General features: G+C 39.2%; 1 protein-coding gene across 7 annotated transcripts in view; it reads right to left on the reverse strand.

Moving 5' to 3' along the window:
* GANC (glucosidase alpha, neutral C) overlaps window positions 1-27339 on the reverse strand; it is a 79647-nt gene that overhangs the window by 45083 nt on the left and 7225 nt on the right. For 6 of the 7 annotated variants that reach the window (XR_004347978.1, XR_004347977.1, XM_032619083.1 and 3 more), the window contains 4 exons: window positions 19805-19932; window positions 10384-10566; window positions 3814-3862; window positions 837-903 (listed from right to left, as the gene is read on the reverse strand). Coding sequence is in view for 5 of the 7 variants with exons in the window: in XM_032619083.1 (XP_032474974.1) it covers window positions 837-903; window positions 3814-3862; window positions 10384-10566; window positions 19805-19932 (427 nt within the window). In the remaining 2 variants the exon portion in view is untranslated. The remainder of the gene's footprint in view (window positions 1-836; window positions 904-3813; window positions 3863-10383; window positions 10567-19804; window positions 19933-27339) is intronic. The other variant, XM_032619074.1, reaches the window with a different exon arrangement.

Raw genomic sequence — 27339 nt, forward strand, 5'->3', positions numbered from 1 at the left:
GGGGAAAACGAAAGTAACTAGGAGAGATAACATTGACTTAAATTCCCTCTCAGGTAAAAGTATTTGCCATCAAATGATCCTTATTTGGAGGAGTTTATGGAAAGGGGGTGCTTTAGGTAAGGTAAAAAGGATTATAATGTTACAGAAAGGGGAGCTTTAGGGCCCCTCTACTTATAATTTTTGGGCACATGTCAGTCCTGATCATTATATGAGGCTATAGAAATAGATGCTAGAACAGATTCTCAAGGAGTTAGGGAAGGTCTGTTATTCCCCAGGGTAGGGAGAAATAAGGAGAAAAGTGAGTATTTTTTCCAACTAAATAAGCCCCAAGTATTTGAACCGTGTCTCCTAAAGGGACAAATTCCTTCCCAGCCACCTACACCCTCCCCCCCCATCACTAAGCCTAGTGAGAAATGTCATAGATGGTCACATGACGCTCACATGAATGATGGGGAGGCCTGGAAAAGGCTGAGAACCACTGCATTGAAATGTTGGAGCCAATGAGCTCTAGAACTTGGTTTCTTATCACTTGACTCTCATAAAAGTAGAATGTAGAATTTGCAGCTGTCTGATTCACTGCATAGTGCAAGCAGTATGCAGACCTCCATGAGACCAGAAGCTCCATGAGGCCTATACTTCTACACTCCCCACAAGTCATACACTCGCTATTTCTCTATTGCAATGCATTACTGAAGAATAGGGGACCCAAACATGAGATTTCTGTTCACCTTACAGAAGTCATGTGTTTAGGTGCCAAAGCTCAAGGGACTTTTAGATAGAGACTTTTGGCCATTTTGGAAAGGTCTGTTTTAACACTACACCAGTTTTAATTGTACCATTATCTTTGACGTCCACAAAATTTCTGAATTTCTCCTCCCACAGGCCCAGTTCCTCTTGATTTTCCTGTTGGCACAAAAAAAGGGAGCAAACTGAGGTTATATATTGCAACAAATGTTGTTACCACAATAGCACATTTATTTGATTAAAATATTAGACTGAGGAAGTGATTTCATCTTTTAAAAGGCCAATTTATGATATCAGTATATTAATCAAATTAGATCTATGTTCTATATAAATGCCATTAATCATCCTTATGATCTATAGCAGACATGAATATATTTTTTATTGTGGTAAAATGTACATAACTTAAAATTTACCATTTTAACCATTTTTAAGTGGCATTAAGTACATTCACATGTTGTACAACCATCATCACCATCCATTTCCAGAAGTTTTACATCCTTCCAAACTGAACCTCTGCACCCATTAAACAATAATTCCCCATTCTCCCCTCCCCCCAGCTCTTGACAACTACTTTTCTATTTCCTGTCTTTATGAATTTGACTACTCTAGATATCTAAGTAGAATCATAAAGTATTTGTCCTTTTGAGACTGGCTTACTTCACTTAGTATAATGTCTTCAAGATTCATCCATTTTGTAGCATGTATCAGAATTTCCTTCCTTTTTAAGGCTGAATAATATTCCATTGCATGTATATACTCCATTTTGTGTGTGCATTCATCTGTCAATGACTCTTGGATTACCGGATTGCTTCTACCTTTTGGCTACTGTGAATATCATTCAGCTATGAACATAGGCTGCAAATACTGGTTTGAGTCCCACTTTCAGTTTTGGATATATATCCATAAATGGAATTACTGGATCATATTGTAATTCTTTTTTTTCTTTAATTTTTAATTAATTAATTAATTATTTTTATTTTTGGCTGCGTTGGGTCTTTGTTGCTGGGCATGGGTTTTCTCTGGTTGTGGCAAGTAGGGGCTACGCTTCGTTGCAGTGCGCGGGCTTCTCATTGCAGTGGCTTCTCTTGTTGCGGAGCACGGGCTCTAGGCACACACAGGCTTCAGCAGTTGCACCAGGCGAGCTCAGTAGTTGTGGCTCACGGGCTCAGTAGTCATGGCACGCGAGCTCTAGAGTGCAGGCTCAGTAGTTGTGGTGCACGGGCTTAGTTGCTCTGCGTCATGTGGGATGTTCCTGGACCAGGGCTCGAACCCGTGTCCCCTGCATTGGCAGGCTGATTCTTAACCACTGCACCACCAGATGAGCCCCTCATATTGTAATTCTATGTTTAATTGTTTAGGAACTGCCACACTGTTTGACGTGAATATCTTTAAAAGAGCCAAAATGATGTGAAAGCACTTTGCAAAATGCAGTCTTTTACATATGTAAGGCAAAACATTTAGAATCAAATAACTTGGGTCTCTTCTGAGAGACCCTAAGCGAAGATTTTGGCTGAGATGGGCACCTTCCCCCCTGCTTCAATTAGCCAAACTACTGGCTGTGTTCCTGTGCTGGATGGAGAAGTCAACTGGGATGACCACTGCTCAGGTTCACTATCTTTTGACCTAGAGCCATGGACTTTCAGGCTTTACAAAAGTCACCTTTTCTCTGGTAAAATGAAAAAAGTTTTAAAAGAATTGTGTGTGTATGTGAAAAGCACATTTCTTTTTAAAAAGTGAGGGACTTCCCTGGTGGTCCAGTGGGTAAGACTCCGCACTCCCAATGCAGAGGGCCTGGGTTCGAACCCTCATCAGGGAACTACATCCCGCATGCATGCCACAATTAAAAGTCCGCATGCCACAACTAAAAGATCTCTCATGCTCCAGTTAAAAGATCCCGCATGCTGCAACGAAGATCCTGAGTGCCACAACTAAGACCCAGCACAGCCAAAATAAATAAACAAATAGATAGATAAATAATAATGAAGTGAGCCCTTTCCCTATTTCTAGTCTGTTTCTTCATAATTAAAGCTTCTGTAAAGTGAGTCTGTTTTTTTTTAAATGACACCTGAATTCTTTTTTTTTTTTTTTTTTTTTTGTGGTACACGGGCCTCTCACTGTTGTGGCCTCTCCCGTTGTGGAGCACAGACTCCGGACGCGCAAGCTCAGCGGCCATGGGTCACGGGCCCAGCCGCTCCGCAGCATGTGGGATTTTCCCGGACCGGGGCACGAACCCGTGTCCCCTGCATCGGCAGGCGGACTCTCAACCACTGCGCCACCAGGGAAGCCCGACACCTGAATTCTTAATGTGGGATTATTATCCTGAGGTCTAGATAGGCTTTAAAGTTTGTGAACTCCCTGAAACAGTAGGAAAAAAATTTTTTTTTCTACAGAGATGGTTCACAGTTTTCATCAGAGTCCTGCAAGGGGGTGTTTGACTCAAAACCACTATCTAAGCTATCTGATTAGAGGTCTCCCAAAAGCTAATATAACATATTGTCACAAAGCTGTGTAAGGCACAAATGTGTTAGTTTTTTTCTTCCCTATTTGAAAATGGAAAAATTATTCTCTCTCATATTCATCAGTATGGGCCAGTTCTCAAGAGGGAGAAGCATTTGTCTTATTGCACTGGAAATATTTTTCACCATTCTTGGTGGCCATAGCTACTGTCAGGGTTCCTTTAAAGATGTGTGGGGCTTTGGATGAAGAGAAGATTTCTGGAATGTCCATTCTCCAGAACTTAGCCAAAATAATCTTTCCGAAACAGAAATCAGACCATGTATCTCTGCTGCTTAAGACCTTTCCATAGTTCTCCTTTGCTCTTAAAGTCCAAAAAAGTTAATGTGACTTAGAAGAATATAAGCTCCAAGATAATGAGGGAATCTGATTAGTTTGATGATACAGCACCAATTCCTTGAACAGTGCCTGGCCTACAGGAGGTCCCATTTATATGTAGTAAAGCACTTACCAACTACCCACCTGTATAAGGGAAGAACAGACCTATTATACTGCACATAATGATGATGATAGTGAAAAACATTTTAAAAAGATAAATTACTCTATGTAGATTACCTGAGTGGTGTCATCTGATGTATCCTCCTCATTTTCCTTGGTAGCTCTGCTGTAATATAAAGTTGTTTCACTCATGGCAAGACTGACAATTTGTTCAATGATAAAGATTTCCATTTCCAAATATTGAGACCCCATAAATTATATCCTTTAACTTATTAAAAATAACATCATTATAAAAATAAATTTACGAAATTAAACATTTATGATGAACATTAATCCAACAGCTTGATTTCTTATAAAATGTAGAGAGATTTGAATTTTCTTAACTCTTTTAGAAATACATTAATCAGTTTTTTTATTATAAATGTAATACATGTTCATAGTATTTAAACAAAACATAAGCAAGGTAGAACACAGTTCCTCTCGCGCAGTATTACCCTAGAATGGAGCAACATGATGCACTGTCTTGCACGATGATGACAACTTATTCTAACACCTATAGTTGTATTTGAGTGCATATTTCTTCCATTCTTAACAATACTAGACTTCATGGATTTTTTTTAACTCTTTGCCAATCTAAAGTTTTAGAAAAGATAATGCATTTCAATTTGAACTTGTACCATTAATGATGCAGACTACCTTTTTATACATTAAACGGTATTTCTAGTTCTGTGAATTGTCTATTCATACTCATTATACATTAATTTTTTCTTTAGTGTAAAATGCAGAATGCATATAGAAGAGTATATAATGTATGCACAGAGTTTAAAGAACAATACTAAAGTGAACAATTATGAACCTACCAGTGAGCATAAGCAACAGAAATGACTTGTTCTTTTGGAGTTCCTATGTGCCTCTCTTCAAATGCATCTGCCCCCCTAATAGTTGCATTCAATGCTACAAATTTCCCTCTAAGCACTGCTTTTGCTGCATCCCACAAATTTTGATGTTGTATTTTAATTTTCATTTAGTTTGAAATCTTTTCCTTTCTTTCTTTTTAGATTTCTTCTTTGTGTTATTAAGAAGCATGTTGTTTAATCTTCAAGTATTTTGGAATTTTCCAGCTTTCTGTTGTTGATTTCTAGTTTAATTGCATTGTGGTCTGAGAGCTGGCATTGTATGATATCCATTTGTTTAAATTTGTTAAGGTGTGTTTTATGACGCAAAATATGGTCTTGGTGAATGTTCCATGTGAGCTTGAGAAGAATGTGTATTCTACTGTTGTTGGATGAAGGAGACTATAGATGTCAATTATAGCCAGCTGATTGATGGTGCTTTTGAATTAGAATATGTCCTTATTGATCTTCTCCCTGCTGAATCTGTCCATTCCTGATAGAAGGGTGTTAAGGTCTCTAATTATAATAGTGGATTCATCTATTTCTACTTGCAGTACTATCATTCTTGCCTCAAGTATTTTGATGCTTTGTTATCAGGCACATACTTTCCCTGTTTTGAAGTTAGCTCTTTCTGAAATTAATATAACTACTCCTATTTTCTTTTTTTTTTTTGAGAGTCGGGAGTTAAGTTTTATTGGGGGCAAAATGAGGACTGCAGCCCAGGAGACAGCGTTTCAGATAACTGAAAAACTGCTCTGCTATTTTCTTTTTTAAAGATCATAATGCTATCATTTATTGGATGAAAAAAACAAAGAAGAAAAAGAATTGTTTTGGAATGTTTGGGGGAAAAACAGCATGCTTATAAGTAAAATTCTTTCTCTTTGAAACGAGTTAGTAAAAAAGAAAACAATCTTCATTATATGAAATAACATTGCTAGGTAGGAAAAGCAGCACACAAGAATATATTTTTGGATATAAAAATTTATATTTATATATAGTTATGCCATCAGCAGCATTCAAAATTAGCTGAGTATCTATACAATTACACATATTGATTCATGTTTTAATGAAGTGTTTTAAAAGCTCATCATATTAGAGCATGCACAATATTCTGAAGGCATATAAATTCCCCATGGGTTTCTGAACATCCTTACCCTCAACTTCACAATCAGAATGTACAAAAGCAGTGAAAGATCAGAGTTCAGAAGTGTTTTATTTTTCTTTTCCTTGTTCAAAGTGCCTAAGTCAAGCAAATATATTGAAAAAGGCAAAATAAACACTTTGCATAGCAGAAGATTGCAAGTTTGCACGTAAACTATGATTCTCCTTTAGGACATTACACAAGTACAAGGTACATCTGTACTTAGAATAAGGCTCATTACCTCTTCTTGCAGCATGAATGTTCAACAGGCAGAGAGCAACGTTCTGCCCAGGGACCAGTCTCAATTTGGTCTCAAAGAATGCCTCCCAAGGATCCACAAGGACAATAAGTCTAGGCAGCCATTTATATCAGGGAACTTTTGTGCCCACTATGTCTACTTTTTGGTGCTGTCTATTAAATGTAGTGACATTACTTTGTTGTGAATATACACATTAGTGTTATTACGATGCTGTGGACTGACCTTTCACTCCAAATAGCCATGTTACCCCCATCTAGTGAACTCACTCTTCCCTGGTTTCAGTTCAGCCCGTCTATAGAAAATTTTTTTTACATTTCCAAGCCCAGTGTCAGTTTATCAGCTCCTGCTAAGAAGGATATAATTTTATTTGGTCAATTTACATTAACAATATGGTCGGCCTGTTAAACTGTGTGTGGTAGTACATCACTGTTGTTTTAATTTGCAATACTCTAATGACTAATGGCATTGAACATATTTTTCAAGTGCTTATTTGTCACTTGTATATCTTCTTTGGTGAAATATCTGTTCAAATCTTTTGTTTATTAGGTTATTTTCTTAAATTTTGAGAGTTCTTTCTATATTATATCAATACATACAACTTCTTTATTAGATATATACTTTGCAAATATTTTCTCTTAGTCTATGAATTATCTTTTCATTCTCTTCATATAGTCTTTTTTTTTTTTTTTTTTTTCATATAGTCTTTTTTTAATATACTAAAGCTTTATTTGAATCATTATACAGAGGGATTAATATCCCTTTTTATTGTTGAATAATATTTTATTTTAATTGATTATGGTTAATCATTCAGGTTTTTTCTAGATTTTACTATGACAATGCCACAATAAACTCCTTCATACATTTATCTTAGATACATGTGTGTTTGATTACAACAGGACAAAGTCCCAAAACTGGTACTGCTAGTTCAAACGTATACATATTCTAAATTTTAATGCATTTCCAGATCATTTCCTCCAGTTTGAAGCAACTCATACTCAAATGAACAAAGTCTAAGGCCTGGATGAACCTTGAGGACATTCTTCTAAGTGAAATAAGCCAGTCACAGAAAGATAAATACTACATGATCCCACCTATATTAGGTATCTAAAATAGTCAAATTCATAGACTCAAAGAGGAATGGTGGCTGCCAGGGGCTAAGGGGAGGGGGAAATGGGGAGTTACTAATCAATGGGCATAAAGTTTCAGTTAAGCAAGATGAATAAGTTCTAGAGACCTACTGTACAGCACTGTGCCTACACTTAACAATACTGTATGGAACACTTAAAATTTTGTGAAGAGGGTAGATCTCATGTTAAGTGCTCTTACTACAGTAAAATAAAATAAAATAAAGCAAAATAAAATAATTAATAGTCAATGCAAATTAAAGGAAGAATAATAACCTACTTCTTCATATAGTCTTTGAATGGGCAGGCATTTTTACTTTTGGTTATGTCCATTTAACCCATTTTTTTCTTTTGTGGATCATGCTTTTGGTGTAATATCTAAGACATCTTTGCCTGATCCAAGGTTTCAAGATTTTCTTCATTGTTGTCTAGAAGTTTTATAGTTTTAGGTTTTACATTTAGGTCTATATTGTATTTTGAGTAATTTTCTTTTTTTTTTTTTTGATTGACGTTTCATTCTTGTTTGTGGCAACTTCTGAGCTCCTCACATGCCAGACTGGAAATTACAAGTCCTTGCCTTTTCATTTTGTTCAAGTTTTTTTGTTTGTTTGTATTTTGTTTTTGCGGTTATAATAAAGTTTAAAGTTTAAAATTTCTAAGTAATCGAATCAATCACCGTTTTTTCCTATGGCTCTTCAGTTTTTCTTACACTAATAAGATTTTTTAAATTCTACATTTTTTCCTATTTTTATTTTCTTGTGTGCTTTATTTTTATTTATCTGGAATTCATTTTTGCTAATGTTCTGAGGTTAGGACCTTACATTTTTTTTCCAAGTGGATAATCTAATTTTCCTAACACAAAGATAAATACAAATAATGGAAATATAAACTAGTACACAACCTCTATGGGAGGCAATTTGGAAACATCTATCAAAAGTACAGATGTACAAACCATTTGATCAGAAATTATACTTCTGTGACTCTGGTCTACGGATATACTTGCATGTATGCAAAATGACACATATACAAGGTTATTCATGAAGTAAGTAGTTGTAAAACAATATCAGAAACAACTTTAAAGTCTACTAGCAGGGATTAACTAAATGAATCACAGTGTAACCATATAATAGAAACTATGTAGCTGTTTTAAAGAAATTAGAAACTACCACATTGGTAAAGGGAAAGAAAGCAAGGTACAGAATAATGTGTAAAGATGATATCATTTGTGTCAGGAAAGGAAAAAACAAAGAATACATTAATCTTATTGTATAGGCATAAATTATCTCTGGAAGGATACATAGAAAACTGGAAACACTGATTACTTTCAAGGATGGAATGAGGTAGCTCAAGCACAAATGGTGAGGGAGACTTTTCACTATATACACCTTTTTTTTTTCACATCTTTATTGGAGTATAAATGCTTTACACTGTGGTGTTAGTTTCTGCTGTACAACAAAGTGAATCAGCTATATGTATACATATATCCCCATATCCCCTCACTCTTGAACCTCCCTCCCACCCTTCCTATCCCATCCCTCTAGGTCGTCACAAAGCTGATCTCCCTGTGTATATACACCTTTGTACAATGTGCTTATTAAAAATAAATAAATAAAAATTTAAAAGCCCAACTTAGATATCATCTCTAAAACAAAATAAAACAAAAATAATGGGAGTTTAGTAAAAGGAAAAAATGTTTTAAATATTAATGCTTTAAATATAAATAAATAATGAATTAAATATAAATAACAAATACAGGGATTTGTTATGCTATTAGTATTTTCAGTCAAAAAAAGTAATTGAATTATATTCATAAGGCACTAACAGAGTAGGTGGCAGGATTGTGGGTATTTTAATTTTTCTTCTTTTCAATATTTTCTATTTTTCCTTCAATGAACACATTTCTGTGATAAAATAAGTTGTTTATATTTTATAAATTTATTTATTTATTTATTTATTTTTGGCTGTGTCAGGTATTCGTTGCTGCGCGGGCTTTCTCTAGTTGCGGTGAGCAGGGGCTACTCTTTGTTGTGGTGTGTGGGCTTCTCATTGCGGTGGCTTCTCTTGTTGCAGAGCATGGGCTCTAGGTGTGTGGGCTTCAGTAGTTGTAGTGTGCAGGCTCAGTAGTTGTGGCTTGAGGGCTCTAGAGCGCAGGCTCAGCAGTTGTGGCACATGGGCTTAGTTGCTCCACGGCATGTGGAATCTTCCTGAACCAGGGCTCGAACCCGCATCCCATGCATTGGCAGGTGGATTCTTAACCACTACACCACCAGGAAAGTCCCAAAATAAGGTTTTTTAATATTAAAATTTTAAAATAGAAATAGTTGAAACTCAGAAAAAAATCACTATGTTGAATGCTTTCTGCAGCTCATATAAGATGTTCATTATTTGGGTAAAAATAGAAAGGCTGGAGGATTTAAAGACAATATTGGTAAAAATGGAACTAGACTCTCCTTCTACTACTATCTTCCAATTCATGCGACCCACACACAAACAGCTTTGATCAAATGGTTGGTTCCAGAAAATTCCTGGACAACTATTTAAGTCTAAGGTAACTCATGTTATTCTAAAGAGGTAAAATGGAATTCTGAAGACATGTTAGTTCACATTAGCATCTATCAAGTTAACAGGGTGCGGGCTTCCCTGGTGGCACAGTGGTTAAGAATCTGCCTGCCAATGTAGGGGACATGGGTTCAATCCCTGGTCCAGGAAGATCCCACATGCCGCAGAGCAACTAGGCCTGTGCGCCACAGCTGCTGAGCCTGCGCTCTAGAGCCTGCGAGCCACAACTGCTGAGCCCACGTGCTGCAACTACTGAAGCCCGTTCGCCTAGAGCCTGTGCTCTGCGACAAGAGAAGCCACTGCAGTGAGAGGCCTGTGCACCGCAATGAAGAGTAGCCCCTGCTCGCCGCAATTAGAGAAAGCCCGCGCACAGCAACAAAGACACAATACAGCCAAAAATAAATAAATACATTTATTAAAAAAAAAAAAGTTAACAGGATGCTTTTTCAGAAGGATGTGTAGGGTAGAGAATGTCCTCAGTCAAACATATAGGATGTGTTAAGAGTGTCATCTTCACAAATGTCTGAGAATAATTTTTGTCATCAAGCCTGCATTCACCTGCACAGGTGAAAAGATGAAATTTCTCAGAACAATATCCCAGGAAATAAGGCAAACCAGTTTTCTATGGTGATGTATTATCTATTTATGCAACTGGTATTCACAATCAGGTTTTCTTAAGTTCTTTATGTGTTAAGTAATGTGCAAAAATACCTTTGCTTGGGAGGAATCTGCAGCTGCTCAAAGTACAGTTGGCCCAGGGAGTTTATGCTCATCACAACCTCTTCTTCAGATACCAAGTCTATCTTGAATGGGTTTGCTGTGATGTGACACTTCAGATCTCCTTTTCCATTTGCCAATACGAGACTGCCTGTATCCCCTGAGCATGAAATCAGCCTGGAAAACAAGGCAGGAAGAGAAAAATAAATTGCTATAGGTTTACATGGCTCAATGCAATTCTCAATTCAAATTAGTAAATCAATATTCATGTGACATAGCACAGATAAAGCAGTAGAGAGCTGTAATTGAGAGCATGGGCTTTGGTGTCAGAAAGCCTGGACTAAACATAGCTCTCCCACGCACTAGGTGTATAACTGTGGACAAGTTAATCTTTCTAGTTCTTGGTTTCCTCATCTGTAAAGTGGAAATGATAAAAGCAAGAACAAATAGTGCTTTTTTTTTTTTTTTTTTTTTTTTTTTTAAACATCTTTATTGGGGTATAATTGCTTTACAATGGTGTGTTAGTTTCTGATTTACAACAAAGTGAATCAGATATACATATACATATGTTCCCATATGTCTTCCCTCTTGCGTCTCCCTCCCTCCCACTCTCCCCATCCCACCCTTCCAGGCTGTCACAAAGCACCGAGCTAATATCCCTGTGCCTTGCGGCTGCTTCCCCCCAGCTATCTACCTTACTACGTTTGTTAGTGTGTATATGTCCATGACTCTCTCTCGCCCTGTCAAAACTCACCCTTCCCCCTCCCCATATCCTTAAGTCCGTTCTCCAGTAGGTCTGCGTCTTTATTCCTATCTTACCCCTAGGTTCTTCATGACATTTTTTTCCCTTAAATTCCATATATATGTGTTAGCATACGGTATTTGTCTTTTTCTTTCTGACTTACTTCACTCTGTATGACAGATTCTAGGTCTATCCATCTCATTACAAATAGCTCAATTTCATTTCTTTTTAAGGCTGAGTAATATTCCATTGTGTATATGTGCCACATCTTCTTTATCCATTCATCCGATGATGGGCGCTTAGGTTGTTTCCATGTCCTGGCTATTGTAAATAGAGCTGCAATGAACATTTTGGTACATGACTCTCTTTGAATTTTGGTTTTCTCAGGGTATATGCCAAGTAGTGGGATTGCTGGGTCATATGGTAATTCTATTTGTAGTTTTTTAAGGAACCTCCATACAGTTCTCCACAGTGGCTGAACCAATTCACATTCCCACCAGCAGTGCAAGAGTGTCCCCTTTTCTCCACACCCTCTCCAGCATTTATTGTTTCTTGATTTTTTGATGATGGCCATTCTGACTGGTGTGAGATGATATCTCATTGTAGTTTTGATTTGCATTTCTCTAATGATTAATGATGTTGAGCATTCTTTCATGTGTTTGTTGGCATTCTGTATATCTTCTTTGGAGAAATGTCTATTTAGGTCTTCTGCCCATTTTTGGATGGGGTTGTTTGTATTTTTGTTATTGAGCTGCATGAGCTGCTTGTAAATTTTGGAGATTAATCCTTTGTCAGTTGCTTCATTTGCAAATGTTTTCTCCCATTCTGAGGGTTGTCTTTTGGTCTTGGTTATGGTTTCCTTTGCTGTGCAAAAGCTTTGAAGTTTCATTAGGTCCCATTTGTTTATTTTTGTTTTTATTTCCATTACTCTAGGAGGTGGGTCAGAAAGGATCTTGCTGTGATTTATGTCATAGAGTGTTCTTCCTATGTTTTCTTCTAAGAGTTTGATAGTTTCTGGCCTTACATTTAGGTCTTTAATCCATTTTGAGCTTATTTTTGTGTATGGTGTTAGGGAGTGATCTAATCTCATACTTTTACATGTACCTGTCCAGTTTTCCCAGCACCATTTATTGAAGAGGCTGTCCTTTCTCCACTGTACATTCCTGCCTCCTTTATCAAAGATAAGGTGTCCATATGTGCGTGGGTTTATCTCTGGGCTTTCTATCCTGTTCCACTGATCTATCTTTCTGTACAAATAGAGCTTTTTGAGAGGATTAAATGAGATAACACATGTAAAGCACTTGGCACAGAGCCTGGCACATAATAAGCGCTCAGTAAATGTTAGCTCTCATCATCATTATTACTTTGGTCTGGACAGGTTAGTAACAAATTGGTGCATAGAATTTAAACATTTTGCTTTTCTTTCTCGTTCCAACCCTACACTTAGAAACTGAGTAAATAACACAGATTGGGTTATTGATTCACTCAGTCCAAAGTGAGATGGAAAGATGAAACTTTTGTTTATTTATCACCTGACTTCCAACAGCCCAATCAGACACATAGACTTTTAGGATGCTTTGGATCCCCAGGAGTTATATAAGCTCAGAGACAGCACTTAAAATCCCTAGGTCTATCATCAGGAAAAAAAGGGAGACTCAAATCAACAGAATTAGAAATGAAAAAGGAGAAGTAACAACTGACACTGCAGAAATACAAAGGATCATGAGAGATTACTACAAGCAACTCTATGCCAATAAAATGGACAACCTGGAAGAAATGGACAAATTCTTAGAAAAGTACAACCTCCCAAGACTGAACCAGGAAGAAACAGAAAATATGAACAGACAAATCAAAAGCACTGAAATTGAAACTGTGATTAAAAATCTTCCAACAAACAAAAGCCCAGGGCCAGATGGCTTCACAGGTGAATACTATCAAACATTTACAGAAGAGCTAACACCTATCCTTCTCATACTCTTCCAAAATATAGCAGAGGGAGGAATACTCCCAAACTCATTCTACGAGGCCACCATCATCCTGATACCAAAACCAAACAAAGATATCACAAAAAAAGAAAATTACAGGCCAAAACCACTGATGAACATAGATGCAAAATTCCTCCACAAAATACTAGCAAACAGAATCCAACAGCACATTAAGAGGATCATATGCCATGATCAACTGGGGTTTATCCCAGGAATGCAAGGTTTCTTCAATATATGCAAATCAATCAATGTGATACACCATATCAACAAATTGAAGGATTAAAAACTATATGATAATCTCGATAGATGCAGAAAAAGCTTTTGACAAAATTCAACACCATTTATGATAAAAACTCTCCAGAAAGTGGGCATATATGACAAACCCACAGCCAACATCATTCTCAATGGTGAAAAACTGAAAGCATTTCCTCTAAGATCAGGAACAGGACAAGGGTGTCCACTCTCACCACTACTATTCAACAGAGTTTTGGAAGTTTTAGCCATGGCAATCAGAGAAGAAAAAGAAGTAAAAGGAATCCAAATTGGAAAAGAAGAAGTAAAACTGTCACTGTTTGCAGATGACATGATACTACACACAGAAAATCCTAAAGATGCCACCAGAAAACTACTAGAGTTAATCAATGAATTTGGTAAAGTAGCAGGATACAAACTAATGCACAGAAATCTCTTGCATTCCTATACATTAACAACAAAAAATCAGAAAGAGAAATTAGGAAACAGTCCCATTTACAACTGCAACAAAAAGAAAAAAAAATACCTAGGAATAAACCTACCTAAGGAGATAAAAGACCTGTATGCAGAAAACTATAAGATACTGATGAAATAAATCAAAGATGATACAAACAGATGGGAAGATATACCATGTTCTTGGATTGGAAGAATCAACATTGTGAAAATGACTATACTACCCAAAGCAATCTACAGATTCAATGCAATCCCTATCAAATTACCAATGGCATTTTCACAGAACTAGAACAAAAAATTTTATAATTTGTATGGAAACACAAAAGACCCTGAATAGCCAAAGCAATCTTGAGAAAGAAAAACAGAGCTGGAGGAATCAGGCTCCCTGACTTCAGACTCTACTACAAAGCTACAGTACTCAAGACAGTATGGTACTGGCACAAAAACAGAAATATAGATCGATGGAACAGAATAGAAAGCCCAGAGATAAACCCATGCACATATGGTCACCTTATCTTTGACAAAGGAGGCAAGAATATACAGTGGAGAAAAGACAGCCTCTTCAATAAGTGGTGCTGGGAAAACTGGACAGCTACATGTAAAAGAATGAATTACAACACTCCCTAGCACCATACACAAAAATAAACTCAAAATGGATTAAAGAGCTAAATGTAAGGCCAGACACTACAAAACTCTTAGAGGAAAACACAGGCAAAACACTCTATGACATAAATCACAGCAAGATCCTTTTTGATCCACCTCCTAGAGGAATGGAAATAAAATTAAAAATAAACAAATGGGACCTAATGAAACTTAAAAGCTTTTGCACAGCAAAGGAAACCGTAAACAAGACGAAAAGACAATCCACAGAATGGGAGAAAATATTTTCAAACAAAGCAACTGACAAAGGATTATTCTCAAAAATTTACAAGCAGCTCATGCAGCTCAATATCAAAAAAACAAACAATCCAAAAATGGGTGGAACACCCAAATAGACATTTCTCCAAAGTAGACATCAGATTGCCAACAAACACATGAAAAGATGCTGAACATCACTAATCATTAGAGAAATGCAAACCAAAACTACAATGAGGTATCACCTCACACTGGTCAGAATGGCCTTCGTCCAAAAATCTAGAAACAATAAGTGCTGGAGAGGGTGTGGATAAAAGGGAACCCTCTTGCACTGTTGGTGGGAATGTAAATTGATACAACCACTATGGAGAACAGTATGGAGGTTCCTTAAAAAACTAAAAATAGAACTACCATATGACCCAGCAATCCCACTACTGGGCATATACCCTGAGAAAACCATAATTCAAAAAGATACATGTACCACAATGTTCATTGCAGCACTATTTACAGTAGCCAGGACATGGAAGCAACCTAAATGTCCATCAACAGATGAATGGATAAAGAAGATGTGGCACATATATACAATGGAATATTAGCCATAAAAAGGAACGAAATTAAATTATTTGTAATGAGGTGGATGGACCTAGAGTCTGTCATACGGAGTGAAGTAAGTCAGAAAGAGAAAAACAAATACCGTATGCTAACACACATATATGGAATCTAAAAAAACAGTACTGATGAACCTAGTGGCAGGGCAGGAATAAAGATGCAGACGTAGAGAATGGACTTGAGGACACAGGGGCAAGGGGAAGCTGGGACGAAGTAAGAGAGCAGCACTGACGTATATACACTACCAAATGTGAAATAGATGGCTAGTGGGAAGCTGCTGCATAGCACAGGGAGATCAGCTCAGTGCTTTGTGATGACCTAGAGGGGTGGGATAGGGAAGGTGGGAGGGAGGCTCAAGAGGGAGGGGATATGGGGATATATGTATACATGTAGCTGATTCACTTTGTTGTACAGCAGAAACTAACACAACATTGTAAAGCAATTATCCTCCAATAAAGATCTAAAAATAAAAAAAATTAAATCCCTAGGTCCAGATATTTTTCTAGTGCATAGTCACCCTGGTCACAGGCCTCATTAGGGAGGATTAGGAGGGATAGTTTATGATCTTATTATATCTTTACAACCTCCTCCATGGATTCTAGGCCTGCCCCTCAAGCAAGATGCTTTGGGTTCTGGAAACTAACTTTGTAGTTTGAGAGGTTGTGTCTCACTGTTCATCAAACCTAAAGAGAGTTCTTTTGATTTTTCTGTCAAGTAGGATTCTAGTCCATCTATTTCAGCCTAATGGACCCCTTGATGTATTGTGCGCTGCCCTGAGGCTTGAGCCATTTTGAGTACCACACAGGCCCTGTTATGGAAACACGTCTACCTTGTCTCTTACAACTAAATGCTGCTACTTTGACTCTGCCACCTAGAGTCTCATCATTTCCACTGAAATCAGGGAGCCCATTTTAACGGTACCATCCCCATCATTATCTCTAGCTCAGAAAAGACATTCACTCACTATAATGCTTTCTAAGTGTTCCCTCACTAATGTATTTCTCAATGAAGGGAGTATCTTTTGGATCCTTTGGAGAACAGAATTAGGGGCTAGATGCATATGACATATCCACTTCAACATCTTTATCTCCCTAAGTCTATGAATCATATCTTCTACACGGGCCAAGGAATTTCTGGTATCTCAGCTTCATTCAGCACAGTCCATAGCTGAGTTCAAGTTATACTTAACCAAGCAAATAATTAGAACCACTTTCAGCTGTCTAAGCTAGCATATTAAATCTGGATTCTCTGGTACCTGTACCCATGTCAGTAAATTTAGCATGATCCTAAAATTATGGTCCTTCCTTCTGGTCTAGAAGTCCCTCAGAAGTCATTTCCATGCATATTTCCCAGATTTTTGCCAGTATAAAATCTTTTAATTCTTTAGGTGTGTAAGCCTTTTCCTCCTGGGTTTGACTGTAATTGGCTCCCTAGGCATGTTGGGGTCTGACTTGATAGTGGGTCTGGAGGCAGTGAAGGGTGGTAAGGGTGAAGCACAGGGAGCACTGGAATCCCCTGGCACAGTATATTTCAGGTGAGGTTAACACAGGGTGTCCAAGCAGGTGAGATCAGCCTTATCAGATGGAGGAGAAGGAGCTGCTTCTGCTGAACTGGGAGGCTCAGTGGAATTTTGAGGTTTGGGACTCAGGGTTATCCAAATCTTCCCAAATGTTGCTATTCAATTTTGGGGAGTCCTACCTTTTCACAGCTGATGCCCTAAATTCATAGACCTGATGAAGCTGTGAATTCAACTTACGCTCTAGTTCAGAAAACCACAGAATCTAATTCCGATTTTCAGCTACGAGGACTCTGTAGATATGACTTTTAGGATTGTCATAGAAATATGTTAGGTTTCTGACAATTTAAAAGCCTGAAACTGCTGTTTTCTTTAAGTTCTTCAGTGAATTAATAGCAGCCAGGCCACCTCAGAGTTTTGAATGTTGTATGGCAATCATGCTATGCTATGGCCCCACCACTTGGTTTGCCCGAGCCATGCTTTCAATAGGCACTCTATTTCAGGTAACCACAAGTAGTAATTTAAGTGACTGCCACAGAATGCTGTGGTTTATTGCTAGTCGTATTAATTTGCTAGAGCTGCCATAACAAAATACCACAGACTGGGTGGCTTAAACATCAGAAATTTATTTTCTCACAATTCTGGAGGGTGGAAATCCTAGATCAAAGTGTCAGCCGGTTTGGTTTCTTCTGAGGCTTTTCTTCTTGGCTCGCAGATGGCCATCTTCTTGCTGTGTCCTTACATGGCCATCCCTCTGTCTGTGTTATCTGTATCCTCATCTCCTCCTCTTACAAGACACCAGTCATATTGGATTAGGGCCCACCCTAACGACCCTATTTTAACTTAATTACCTGTTCAAAGGCTCTGTCTCAGAATAGTCACATTCTGAGGTATGGGGGGGTTAGGGCTTCAACATATGAGTCTGGTTGGGGAGGGTAGTATTCAGCCCCAAACATTAATATCTCACCGTCTAATGAAAACCAGGTCCTCACTGCCTTTAAGTCCAAGTAGATCAGCTAACTAAGCTCAGATTCCCATCCTTGAGGGTCTGTTGCTTATACTCATTCTGATATCAATGACTATCTTAACCAAAACTCAACTGCAGATAACAGAAACAACTCTGGCTATTTTAAGCAGAAAGTAAATGACTTAATATGGAGGAATTATTAGCTTACAACATCATGGAAGGTTTGAGGTAGCAGGTTCCTGGCTGAGTGTCCAGTAATGACTCCTAGAACAATACTGCATAATTGCAGGCCAACAGAACTTCTCTCTTAGCTGGAATCAGGAAGCTGGGTAATCAGAAGTCAATGTGGCAACTGCTGGGCTCCAGGATCATGCCAACTCAGCTGCAATCCAGAGATCGGGAAACCACTGCCCTAACTAGTGGCTCTAGAGTCATTCTATAGCTGCCGATGCACATCAGCAAAATGGGAGACTCAGTTCTGAAATCAAGATAACTGTAAGTGCATCTGATTGGTGGAACCTGAATTACATCAGAAACTAGCTATATGGGAGTCTGGGAAATGGAGAAATGTAGTTTTTAGTTACTACTGTAGCCAAAGGTCCTCTAGAAAAAGGCGGAAATAGAAGCAAAACTAATATACCACATTTACTATACAATGCTAATATCACCCTGACTCAAAACCTGGCAAAGATAGCACAGAAAAACTATAGACTAATGTTACTTATGAACACAGATGTAAAAATGTTAAAGGTCTACTAGTAAAATGAATCGTCCAGGAGAGTAAAAAATAATGTAATGTGACCAAGAGGAAATACACACACACACACACACACACACACACACACACACACACACTCTCTCTCTCTCTCTCTCTCTCTCTCTCTCTCTCATTTGCCAAACTGCAAAGCCATGAGAATAGTCCCTTTTTAATTCTTATTTCCTAAGTTCTTAGCATATAGTAGTGGCTCGCTGATATATTTTAAATTTATGATAGTTCTAGTGTAGCTAAATTAATTTCTCCTTATAATTTATTAACTTTTTTTTGGCTGTGTCAGGTCTTAATTGCAACACCCAGGATCTTTGTTGTGGCATGTGGGCTCTTTCGTTGCGGTGCGCAGGCTCTTCGTTGCAGCATGCAAACTTCTCTCTAGTTGCAGTGTGTGGGCTCCAGAGCGCATGGGCTCTGTAGTTGTGGCGTGGAGGCTTAGCTGCCCTGCGGCATGTGGGATCTTAGTTCTCTGACCAAGGATCGAACCTGCATCCCCTGCATTGGAAGGCGGATTCTTTACCACTGGACCACCAGGGAAGTCCCATAATTTATTAACTTTTTATTAGATTTTCATGGAAAAAATAATCTACATAAAACTATGATAATGATGTAGTGAAAATTAAAGCATCTGGCATAATCTTATATTCCCTTAGTGACATGATATAAAGAAAATAACAAACCAACAGACAGAACCAAGTTAAAATATCACCAGAAAATGTGCTGAGAACTGATGCAGATTCTGCAGGTACATGAAAAATGCTTTAATCCCTAAAGATTTTTTTTCCACCTAGAAACTGATTATTAATTTATCTCTGACTCTAAGACAGATTATATGTTAGACTTCTGAGACTGCCGTTAATTAAAAGTGAGTCAGTCTAACTGTATAAATTACTGTAAGCATGGGAGTTTTGCTAGTACATTGGATCTCTGGAGCCCTGCTGTTCATCTGAGTGAGTCAATTAAATAGCTCTCCTGCTTGCTCCCAAAGTCTGGTTGATAAACCGCTTACTTTGTCAGGAGGAGAGAAGATCAGAAGCTCTGCTTCTCCCCATTAATAAGTGCTGATGAGTCAAATGGTGGAGGAAGAGAGTACAGAATGGATAACATCAAAATGGATAAATTTATCCCCAAATAACTAAAAACTAACTCTGCAAATGGTTGTATCTTTGAAGAAGCAAACTAAGAGACTCATACAAAAGCTGCTACTCAAGGTATGACAGAAGAACATATTGAGGGTGTATCCAAGGTGGCGTGTTTCTTGGCTTACCTTACAGTGCTTGGCTTGCTTGTGAGGACATCAGGAACTTCGTATCTGGGTTTCAAGGGTGTTTCTTCATTGATTTTAAGCCTGAAAATATTTCCCTCTATACCATAAACTTCAGCCAGGAGAGGAACCTGGGAACACACACGAGATTAGTTTCAACAGGTTACCCAGGTCAGTTCTACAAATTATGATAATTAGAAAACTATGTTTAAATTATTATAGGCCAAGCAAATTGGAGAACAATGGCAATCATGAAGGAAAGGCTTTCCAATCTATATGTACTTGCTTGGCTCTACCTGTAGTAGAAACAAACACCTCCTATGTGTTCTATGGTTAGGCAAACATATAATTGTCCAGACCAGGACTGTTAAGAGTGAGAGGGCTCTCTATTAATAACGATAGTGGATGACAGGCATAAACTGAAACTGCCCTTGGAAAATTGGGACATGTAGCCCACTGTATCTATGATAAAGTACAGGTAACTTAAGAATAAGTGTTTGGTGTTAAAACTAGAGTAACTGGATTCCAGTTGAATGAAAGATGAAGGGTAACAAGCCACAGAATAGAAAAGAATAGACAGTAAAATGGTGGTCATTGGGGTTCTCTACTGTAGATGAATAAGGCTTCCTGCGCTAAAATCAAGGCACTTCCTGTACACTTAGATTAACGTCTGGGGAACTTTCTCTAGAGGCTGGGATATTCTCAGGTTTCTCAAGAGGATGGAGAATTTAGGTTAAATACTGCCTACGATGAAAGATGGAAGCAACATAGAATCATAAAGAGAATAGAGAGTTTGAAAAATAAAACAATAACAAACTCTGAAGGCAGAGATGGCTGGATTTAGATTACAAAATGAGGCATCAAGATTAGGGAATTAGGGCTTCCCTGGTGGCGCAGTGGCTGAGAGTCTGCCTGCCGATGCAGGGGACGCAGGTTCGTGCCCCGGTCCGGGAGGATCCCACATGCCGCGGAGCGGCTGGGCCCGTGAGCCATGGCCACTGAGCCTGCGCGTCTGGAGCCTGTGCTCCGCAACGGGAGAGGCCACAGCAGTGAGAGGCCCGCGTACCACAAAAAAAAAAAGATTAGGGAATTATCTTAAGACAGTGGTTTTCAACTGATGTGCCATGCTGCACTGGTTGCAAATCATTAAGTACAGTATGATGCCAAATTCTGGTTACAACTGGGTCTGTGTATTGTTACTATAATGTCTGTTAAATGAAAGGCTAAGCTGGGTAGCCTGTGTGAGGTAACACACAGAACAGGTATGCTGTGGTGCAAGCAAGATATAGGAAGCAGGGAGAATATTAATGCAGCACCAAAAAACAAAAACAAAAACAATCCCTCCCCCACAAAACGATGTTACTGGAACCTTGCTTCTTCAGAATATAGGAAAGGGCACTTGAACAGTGACAGGACACTGAAGAGTGACCAGGTAAATAATGGTAAATAGGCTGTGGCTGCTTTTACAGACATTCTTAAAACAAGGTTATGGGGCTTCCCTGGTGGCGCAGTGGTTGAGAGTCCACCTGCCGATGCAGGGGACACAGGTTCATGTGTCTGGGAAGATCCCACATGCCGCAGAGCGGCTGGGCCCGTGAGCCATGGCCGCTGAGCCTGCGCATCCAGAGCCTGTGCTCCACAACAGGAGAGGCCACAACAGTGAGAGGCCCGTGTACCGCAAAAACAAAAAAAAACAAAAAAAAACAAGGTTATGATGTAGTACTGATCATACAATAATAATTTTTTCCCCAGCTTTATTAAGAAATAATTGACATATTCTTTAAGTTTAAGTTGTACAACTCCTCGATTTGATACTTGTATATTGCAAAAATGATCACCACCATAGAATTAGCTAACATCTGCATCAAGTCACATAATTACCATTTCCTTTTTGTGGTGAGAACATTTAAGATCTACTCTCTTAGCAACTTTCAAGTATATAATAGAGTATTATTAACTACAATCACTATGCTGTTAGTCATCTTATTATAGTTGGAAGTTTGTACTCTTTGGCCAACACCTTCCCCTTTCCCCCACTCCCAATCATACTGTAATTACTGCTTATATGTTTAGTATTCTTTTGTATATTTGGCTTACTTCAAGTGTGCCATCAGAATTCTAAGATTTGAAAATGTATCCAAGTATAAGGCTGAAATCCTGTTAGATTATGTATTCCCTCCCAAGTTAGACATAAATTTCCACTACTCTCTCAAATTTAATTCAACTAACATTTATTTGGCATCTAATATTGTGAGGTGCTGACTGCTGTGAAAAGGATGGCTAAACTCTTAGGGAGAGTGCAATTTAGAGGAGATGCAACACCTATGTTGTAACCGTAAAGCGTTTTATGATAGATGCTGAGATAGGATGAGGACATGTGCTGCGGGAGAACAAGGAAGGGGAATATTGATGACTGTAAGGAGAGGGGTTCTGGGACATCTCTCTGGAGGAAGAGGGACTTAAGCAGGGCCTTGAGGGATTAGTAGGACTTTGGGTAGGCAAAAATGGGCAAGAACATCCTAAGCAGAGGGCACACAGGTTGTCCCTTATATGTGATTAACAAATTGCATTTCGTTTATATACTCAGAGATCCCCCCATTATTAGTAAAATAACTTTCTTAAAAAATTTTATTTTTTTAAACCAAAGACTGGTCTGATATGTTCTGTTCTTGAGGCTGCAGCCTAGTAAAGAATCCTAATTATATGAGAGAAGGTAGCAATAACCCTGCTTTTCCTATAATAACCCTAGGCAAGCAAACATACAAATCAGAGTCAAAGCCCCACTTTGTTTTCATTTCAACTTAATTAAGCAAACCAATTTTGCCAATAGGTAACCCTTTTCAAAGTCAATATCCAAATTCATTCTTATCTCTTATTATCATCAACATAGCTTCATATTCCAAGCACATAATTTCCTTAGACCTTAGTATACATTTGCTTGTATGATCTGGCTCATGCCGTTTTTACTGGCTTAAAAAATCAACAGCAGCAGACTCTCAGAAGTCCAATAAGTAAAGCTACTTGGACTGAAAACAGCAGGAAGTGGCTCAGAGCCCCTACTGTTGAGCCCGCTCCCCTCCCTGCATTGAGTTCTGAGACTCCTCTACGGAAACCTCAGGGCTCTGTGCATGACAGTTTATAAACCACTTCCCTGGGCTTCTTAACTGCCAGTTATTGTCCAATTCTTCAACCAAAACCAGGCTGTCAAAAAGTCTGGACATGAATGTTATATCCTTCTATCTAAAACATTAAGAATTTCTAAACATTTCTGTTTTCTAGAGACCTGTTTGGATATTTATTTTAAAATAATATACAAATAAATTATTGAATCTCTATTAGTGATTAAAAATGACAATAAAAAACACGTTGTGGGCTTCCCTGGTGGCGCAGTGGTTGAGAGTCTGCCTGCCGATGCAGGAGACATGGGTTCGTGCCCCGGTCCGGGAAGATCCCACATGCTGCGGAGCGGCTGGGCCCGTGAGCCATGGCTGCTAAGCCTGCGCGTCCAGAGCCTGTGCTCCACGGCAGGAGAGGCCACAACAGTGAGAGGCCCGCGTACCGCAAAAAAAAGCAAAAACAAAAAAATATGTTGTTACAGAAGTTAGACTGCATAAACTCAGAATTATTTAATGTTAATATTTAGAGAATAGCAGTAAAGATTGCGGCAAGATGGATTTATGTAAAATAAGTGAAGAAACATAAAATTAAACATTTAAAATAAGGTGAGACAGCATGGGTTTTGCTCCCCTAGAAAGATTTAAGATGTGTAAATGTCCTCCTACACAGAGAAGATGAAATAAATCCTCAAGGAAAGGAATATATTTTGGAGGTTCATTTTAGTACCACAAGTCTCTACTTGGTTTTTCATTCAGAGGCTCACCTCCCATAATCTAGGAGAGCATAAATTCCCTTTTCCTATCTTATTTCTCCCATACCGAATAAAAATAAAACCCAGTAGTTTGTCATCCCTAAGTCTAGTTTTTTTGGCCGCAAGGGCAAAAATATGAGACAGCTTATAAAAATCATGGTGGTAACAACAGCCTTGTCTGTACATTCAAGCAGTGGAAGGGATCACAGTTACATTAAAAGGTTTTTTTAATTTCACCCCAAACTAGTAGAGACTATGACTGAGTTAACAGAACAGCCCTCTAACATATATTTAAATGGTGGTGGGTATTAATAAGGGAAATTGTGATCCCATCAACTTCTCCGTGATGGGTAGATCTTGCTTGTCCTCTGGAACCAGGTCTCTCTATTATAAGGAATAGTTAACCTAAAAGGCCTAGAGAAGTGAGCAAGGACCTCTCTCAGCTATTGGTCAAGACCTTCCAGGATTCAGAGAATGGTCTAAGATTCATTAAATTGCTGTAGGGCACTTATTGCCCCTTCCATAGTTGTAGCCAGTTGGTTTATTGCAAGCACTGATTCTCTATGGAGAACGCTGGCAAGTTCACGCTGGGCATTAGCATGTTCCCCAAGGACAATTAGCCTGTCCAGGTATGCTTCTGATTGCTTGGCCAGTTCCCCAATAAGCTGCCTGTTCCTGGCCATTTCTGTAGAAACAGTCCTGGTTAACAAGTAGTAGTTGTTCCTCATCTGTTGAGGAGGTGGCTGGTTGGGCCAAGTCCCATTGCTTAGATGAAGACGCAAGGGATAACTTCATGGAGGTGCTCAGAGATATCCCTGCATCCTTGGAGAAGCTGCCAGAAGTGTTGTCACCAGTGAAAACTTGCAAACAGGCTGCAAAATAAACATTTTTCCAAATAGTTCATCCATGTCATGAAAAAGCATAAAAATTAGCTATATAAAGTAGGTCAAAGACGTAGGTCTGTTCCAAATAGCCTTGCTAGCAGTGCTTTTCAGGTACACTCAGAAGATAGCATAAATTTCCCTGCTCTGGTGTCACAAGACTAGATCTTCTCTTTTTCTCAATCCAGGTCAAATTTTGACTGAAGGTAAAAAATTGATAGTAGTAGGAAAAAAAGAGGTCTAAAAAAGCAGTCAACACTTTACTGATAACTCCTTTAAGATTATTTTCTGGAAGCTTCTTTATCAAATATCTGATTATTTTGTCATAAGAAATAGGACACTATGTGAGAAAACTTAGGGATCTGAACCTGCAACCAGCTTTTCTTCAAAGCCTAGATGTCCTGACCTAGAGGCAACACACAGGGCAACACTTCAGTTTGTTTTGTAACATTACTGTGTCCCAGGAATATCATGTTTGCTATGGACTGAATTGTGTCATTTTCCCCCCTCCCCAAACCTTCCCCATTCTCCAACCCTTCAATTCATATGTTGAAGCCCTAACCCTCAATGTGATGGCACCTGGAGATGGGGCCTTGGGAGGTGTTTAGGTTTTGATGATGTCATGAGGGTGGAGTCATGATGGGATTACTGCCTTTACAGGAAGAGACCAGAGAGTTAGCTGTGTCTCCATCATGTGAATATACAGTTGACCCTTGAACAGAGATTTGAACAGCATGGGTCCACTTATACATGGATTTTTTTTCAATAAATACTTACTATAGTACCATACAATCCTTGGTTGGTTGAATCTGTGGATGTGGAACCATGTATACTGAGGGCCGACTGTGAAGTCATACTTGGATTTTCCACTGCTAACCCCTGCGTTGTTCAAGGGTCAACTGTACACTAAGGAGGTGGCAGTCTACAGGGCAGCAAGTGGGACCTTGATCTAGGACTTCCCAGACTCCAGAACTGTGAGAAATAAAGGTTTGTTAAGACACCCAGTTTACGTTATAGCAGTGTGAGCTCACTAAGACAACGGTGAATGAAACTTGGTTCTGTTTCCTGGTTGCTTATTAAGTAGCAGGTTGGGAGAACGGAATTGGGAAGAAGGATTTCAAAAATTAACAACAAAGCCTGACAACAAAATTATTGCCTTAAGAGTTTTAATGGTGTGAGGGCAGGTAGACACTAAGAGTGCTCGGTTTGTCAGAATCTGCCTCATCAGTGAAATCTGAGAACTGCAGCTGTGAGCTGAATATGATCCTCTTAGACTTTGGGCTCTGTCTCTCTGAACCTGAAATAAAAAGCTATCATTCTGAATAAGTGGATGTACGTGGCTTTTAAAAAATCTCCAGACCATATCCATACCATATCCTACTGTGAAATCTCCCATGAAACACCCATCTCATCCCAGAAAAAACCTCTAATGGGGCTTCCCTGGTGGCGCAGAGGTTGGGAGTCTGCCTGCTAATGCAGGGGACACGGGTTCGAGCCCTGGTCTGGGAGGATCCCACATGCCGCGGTGCGACTGGGCCCGTGAACCACAACTGCTGAGCCCGTGCGTCTGGAGCCTGTGCTCTGCAAAAGGAGAGGCCGCGATGGTGAGAGGCCCGCTCACTGCGATGAAGAGTGGCCCCCACTTGCCACAACTAGAGAAAGCCCTTGCACAGAAACAAAGACCCAACACAGCAAAATTAAATTAATTAATAAAAATTTAAAAAAAAAAAAAAAAAAAAAAAAAAAAAACCTCTAATGGAGGCTCCTTGACTATGCAGTGAGCAGGATACAAGGTTCAGACAACTTTAGAAATTACTGTTTGGATCTTTGTTGTCCCTATCAAACTGATAGAGGGCACGAAGCCTCAAGTCCCTATGAGTCATCTCAACTCCAAGTGACAAGGAGGACATTAAAATGACATTCAGTTCAGAATTTTAGGGTGACCTCCCAAAACATACATTGCATGCATTTGCCTGACATCAGAGCATGCAGATTCCCTGTGCAGCACTGTTATTTCCAACACCTGAACATTGTGTCTGTTCCAAGGGGTCCTCAGAGTTCTCAGTCTTGGGAGCCACGTTGCTGACATCCTGGATCACTTGCCCTTGCTTGTCCGGCTCCTCAGCTCCCTTCTGAGCCATGTGCTGTCTTGCGCTGAGCTCCTGTGGGTCCTCCTGGACTGTGGCTTCTTTTCCTTTGAAGGCGTCCATAGCTGGTGGGCTCTGGTTCTGGCACCTGACCTGAACAGCATTGTCCCTCATATTTTCAGGATCCAAAGAGAGGTGTGTACAGAGAAACTGACCTATAGTCTTGTAAAAGGCAGTGTGAGAGGATCTACCACTAACTTCACTGGTATGGAGATGCATCGAGAAGTTGCATTTTGGCCCACACTGGTATTCCGAGTGCCTCATTTACTCTGCCTCGGCATGTGTCATCACGACAGTGGATTGTTCAGGTGCTCAACAGACTGAGCCTCCCCAAGGACAGAAAGGGACTGTCCCTGACCATGGGACAGCTACAACTCTCTGGGGCTAGACACATCAGAGGCAAGAAGGAAAAAGAGCAAATGACAGGAAAAATGAGAAAGGAAGGGAACTGACTGCTGATATTAAAGACCTACCGACTCCTGGAAGGTCTCTGGCGGACTCCTTGCATTTCCTGGAGCCAGCTGCTTCTGCTGACCCTGAATACAGGGGTTTGGCGGGGTATTGGGCTATTAGACCACATGCAAATGGCGGGTGGCTCTCTAGGAAAGAAATTAATGCTGCCCCATGTTTTCCCATGAACAG

This window comes from Phocoena sinus, chromosome 2 (assembly GCF_008692025.1).
Source record: "Phocoena sinus isolate mPhoSin1 chromosome 2, mPhoSin1.pri, whole genome shotgun sequence".
Classification (NCBI taxonomy): Eukaryota; Metazoa; Chordata; class Mammalia; order Artiodactyla; family Phocoenidae; genus Phocoena; species Phocoena sinus.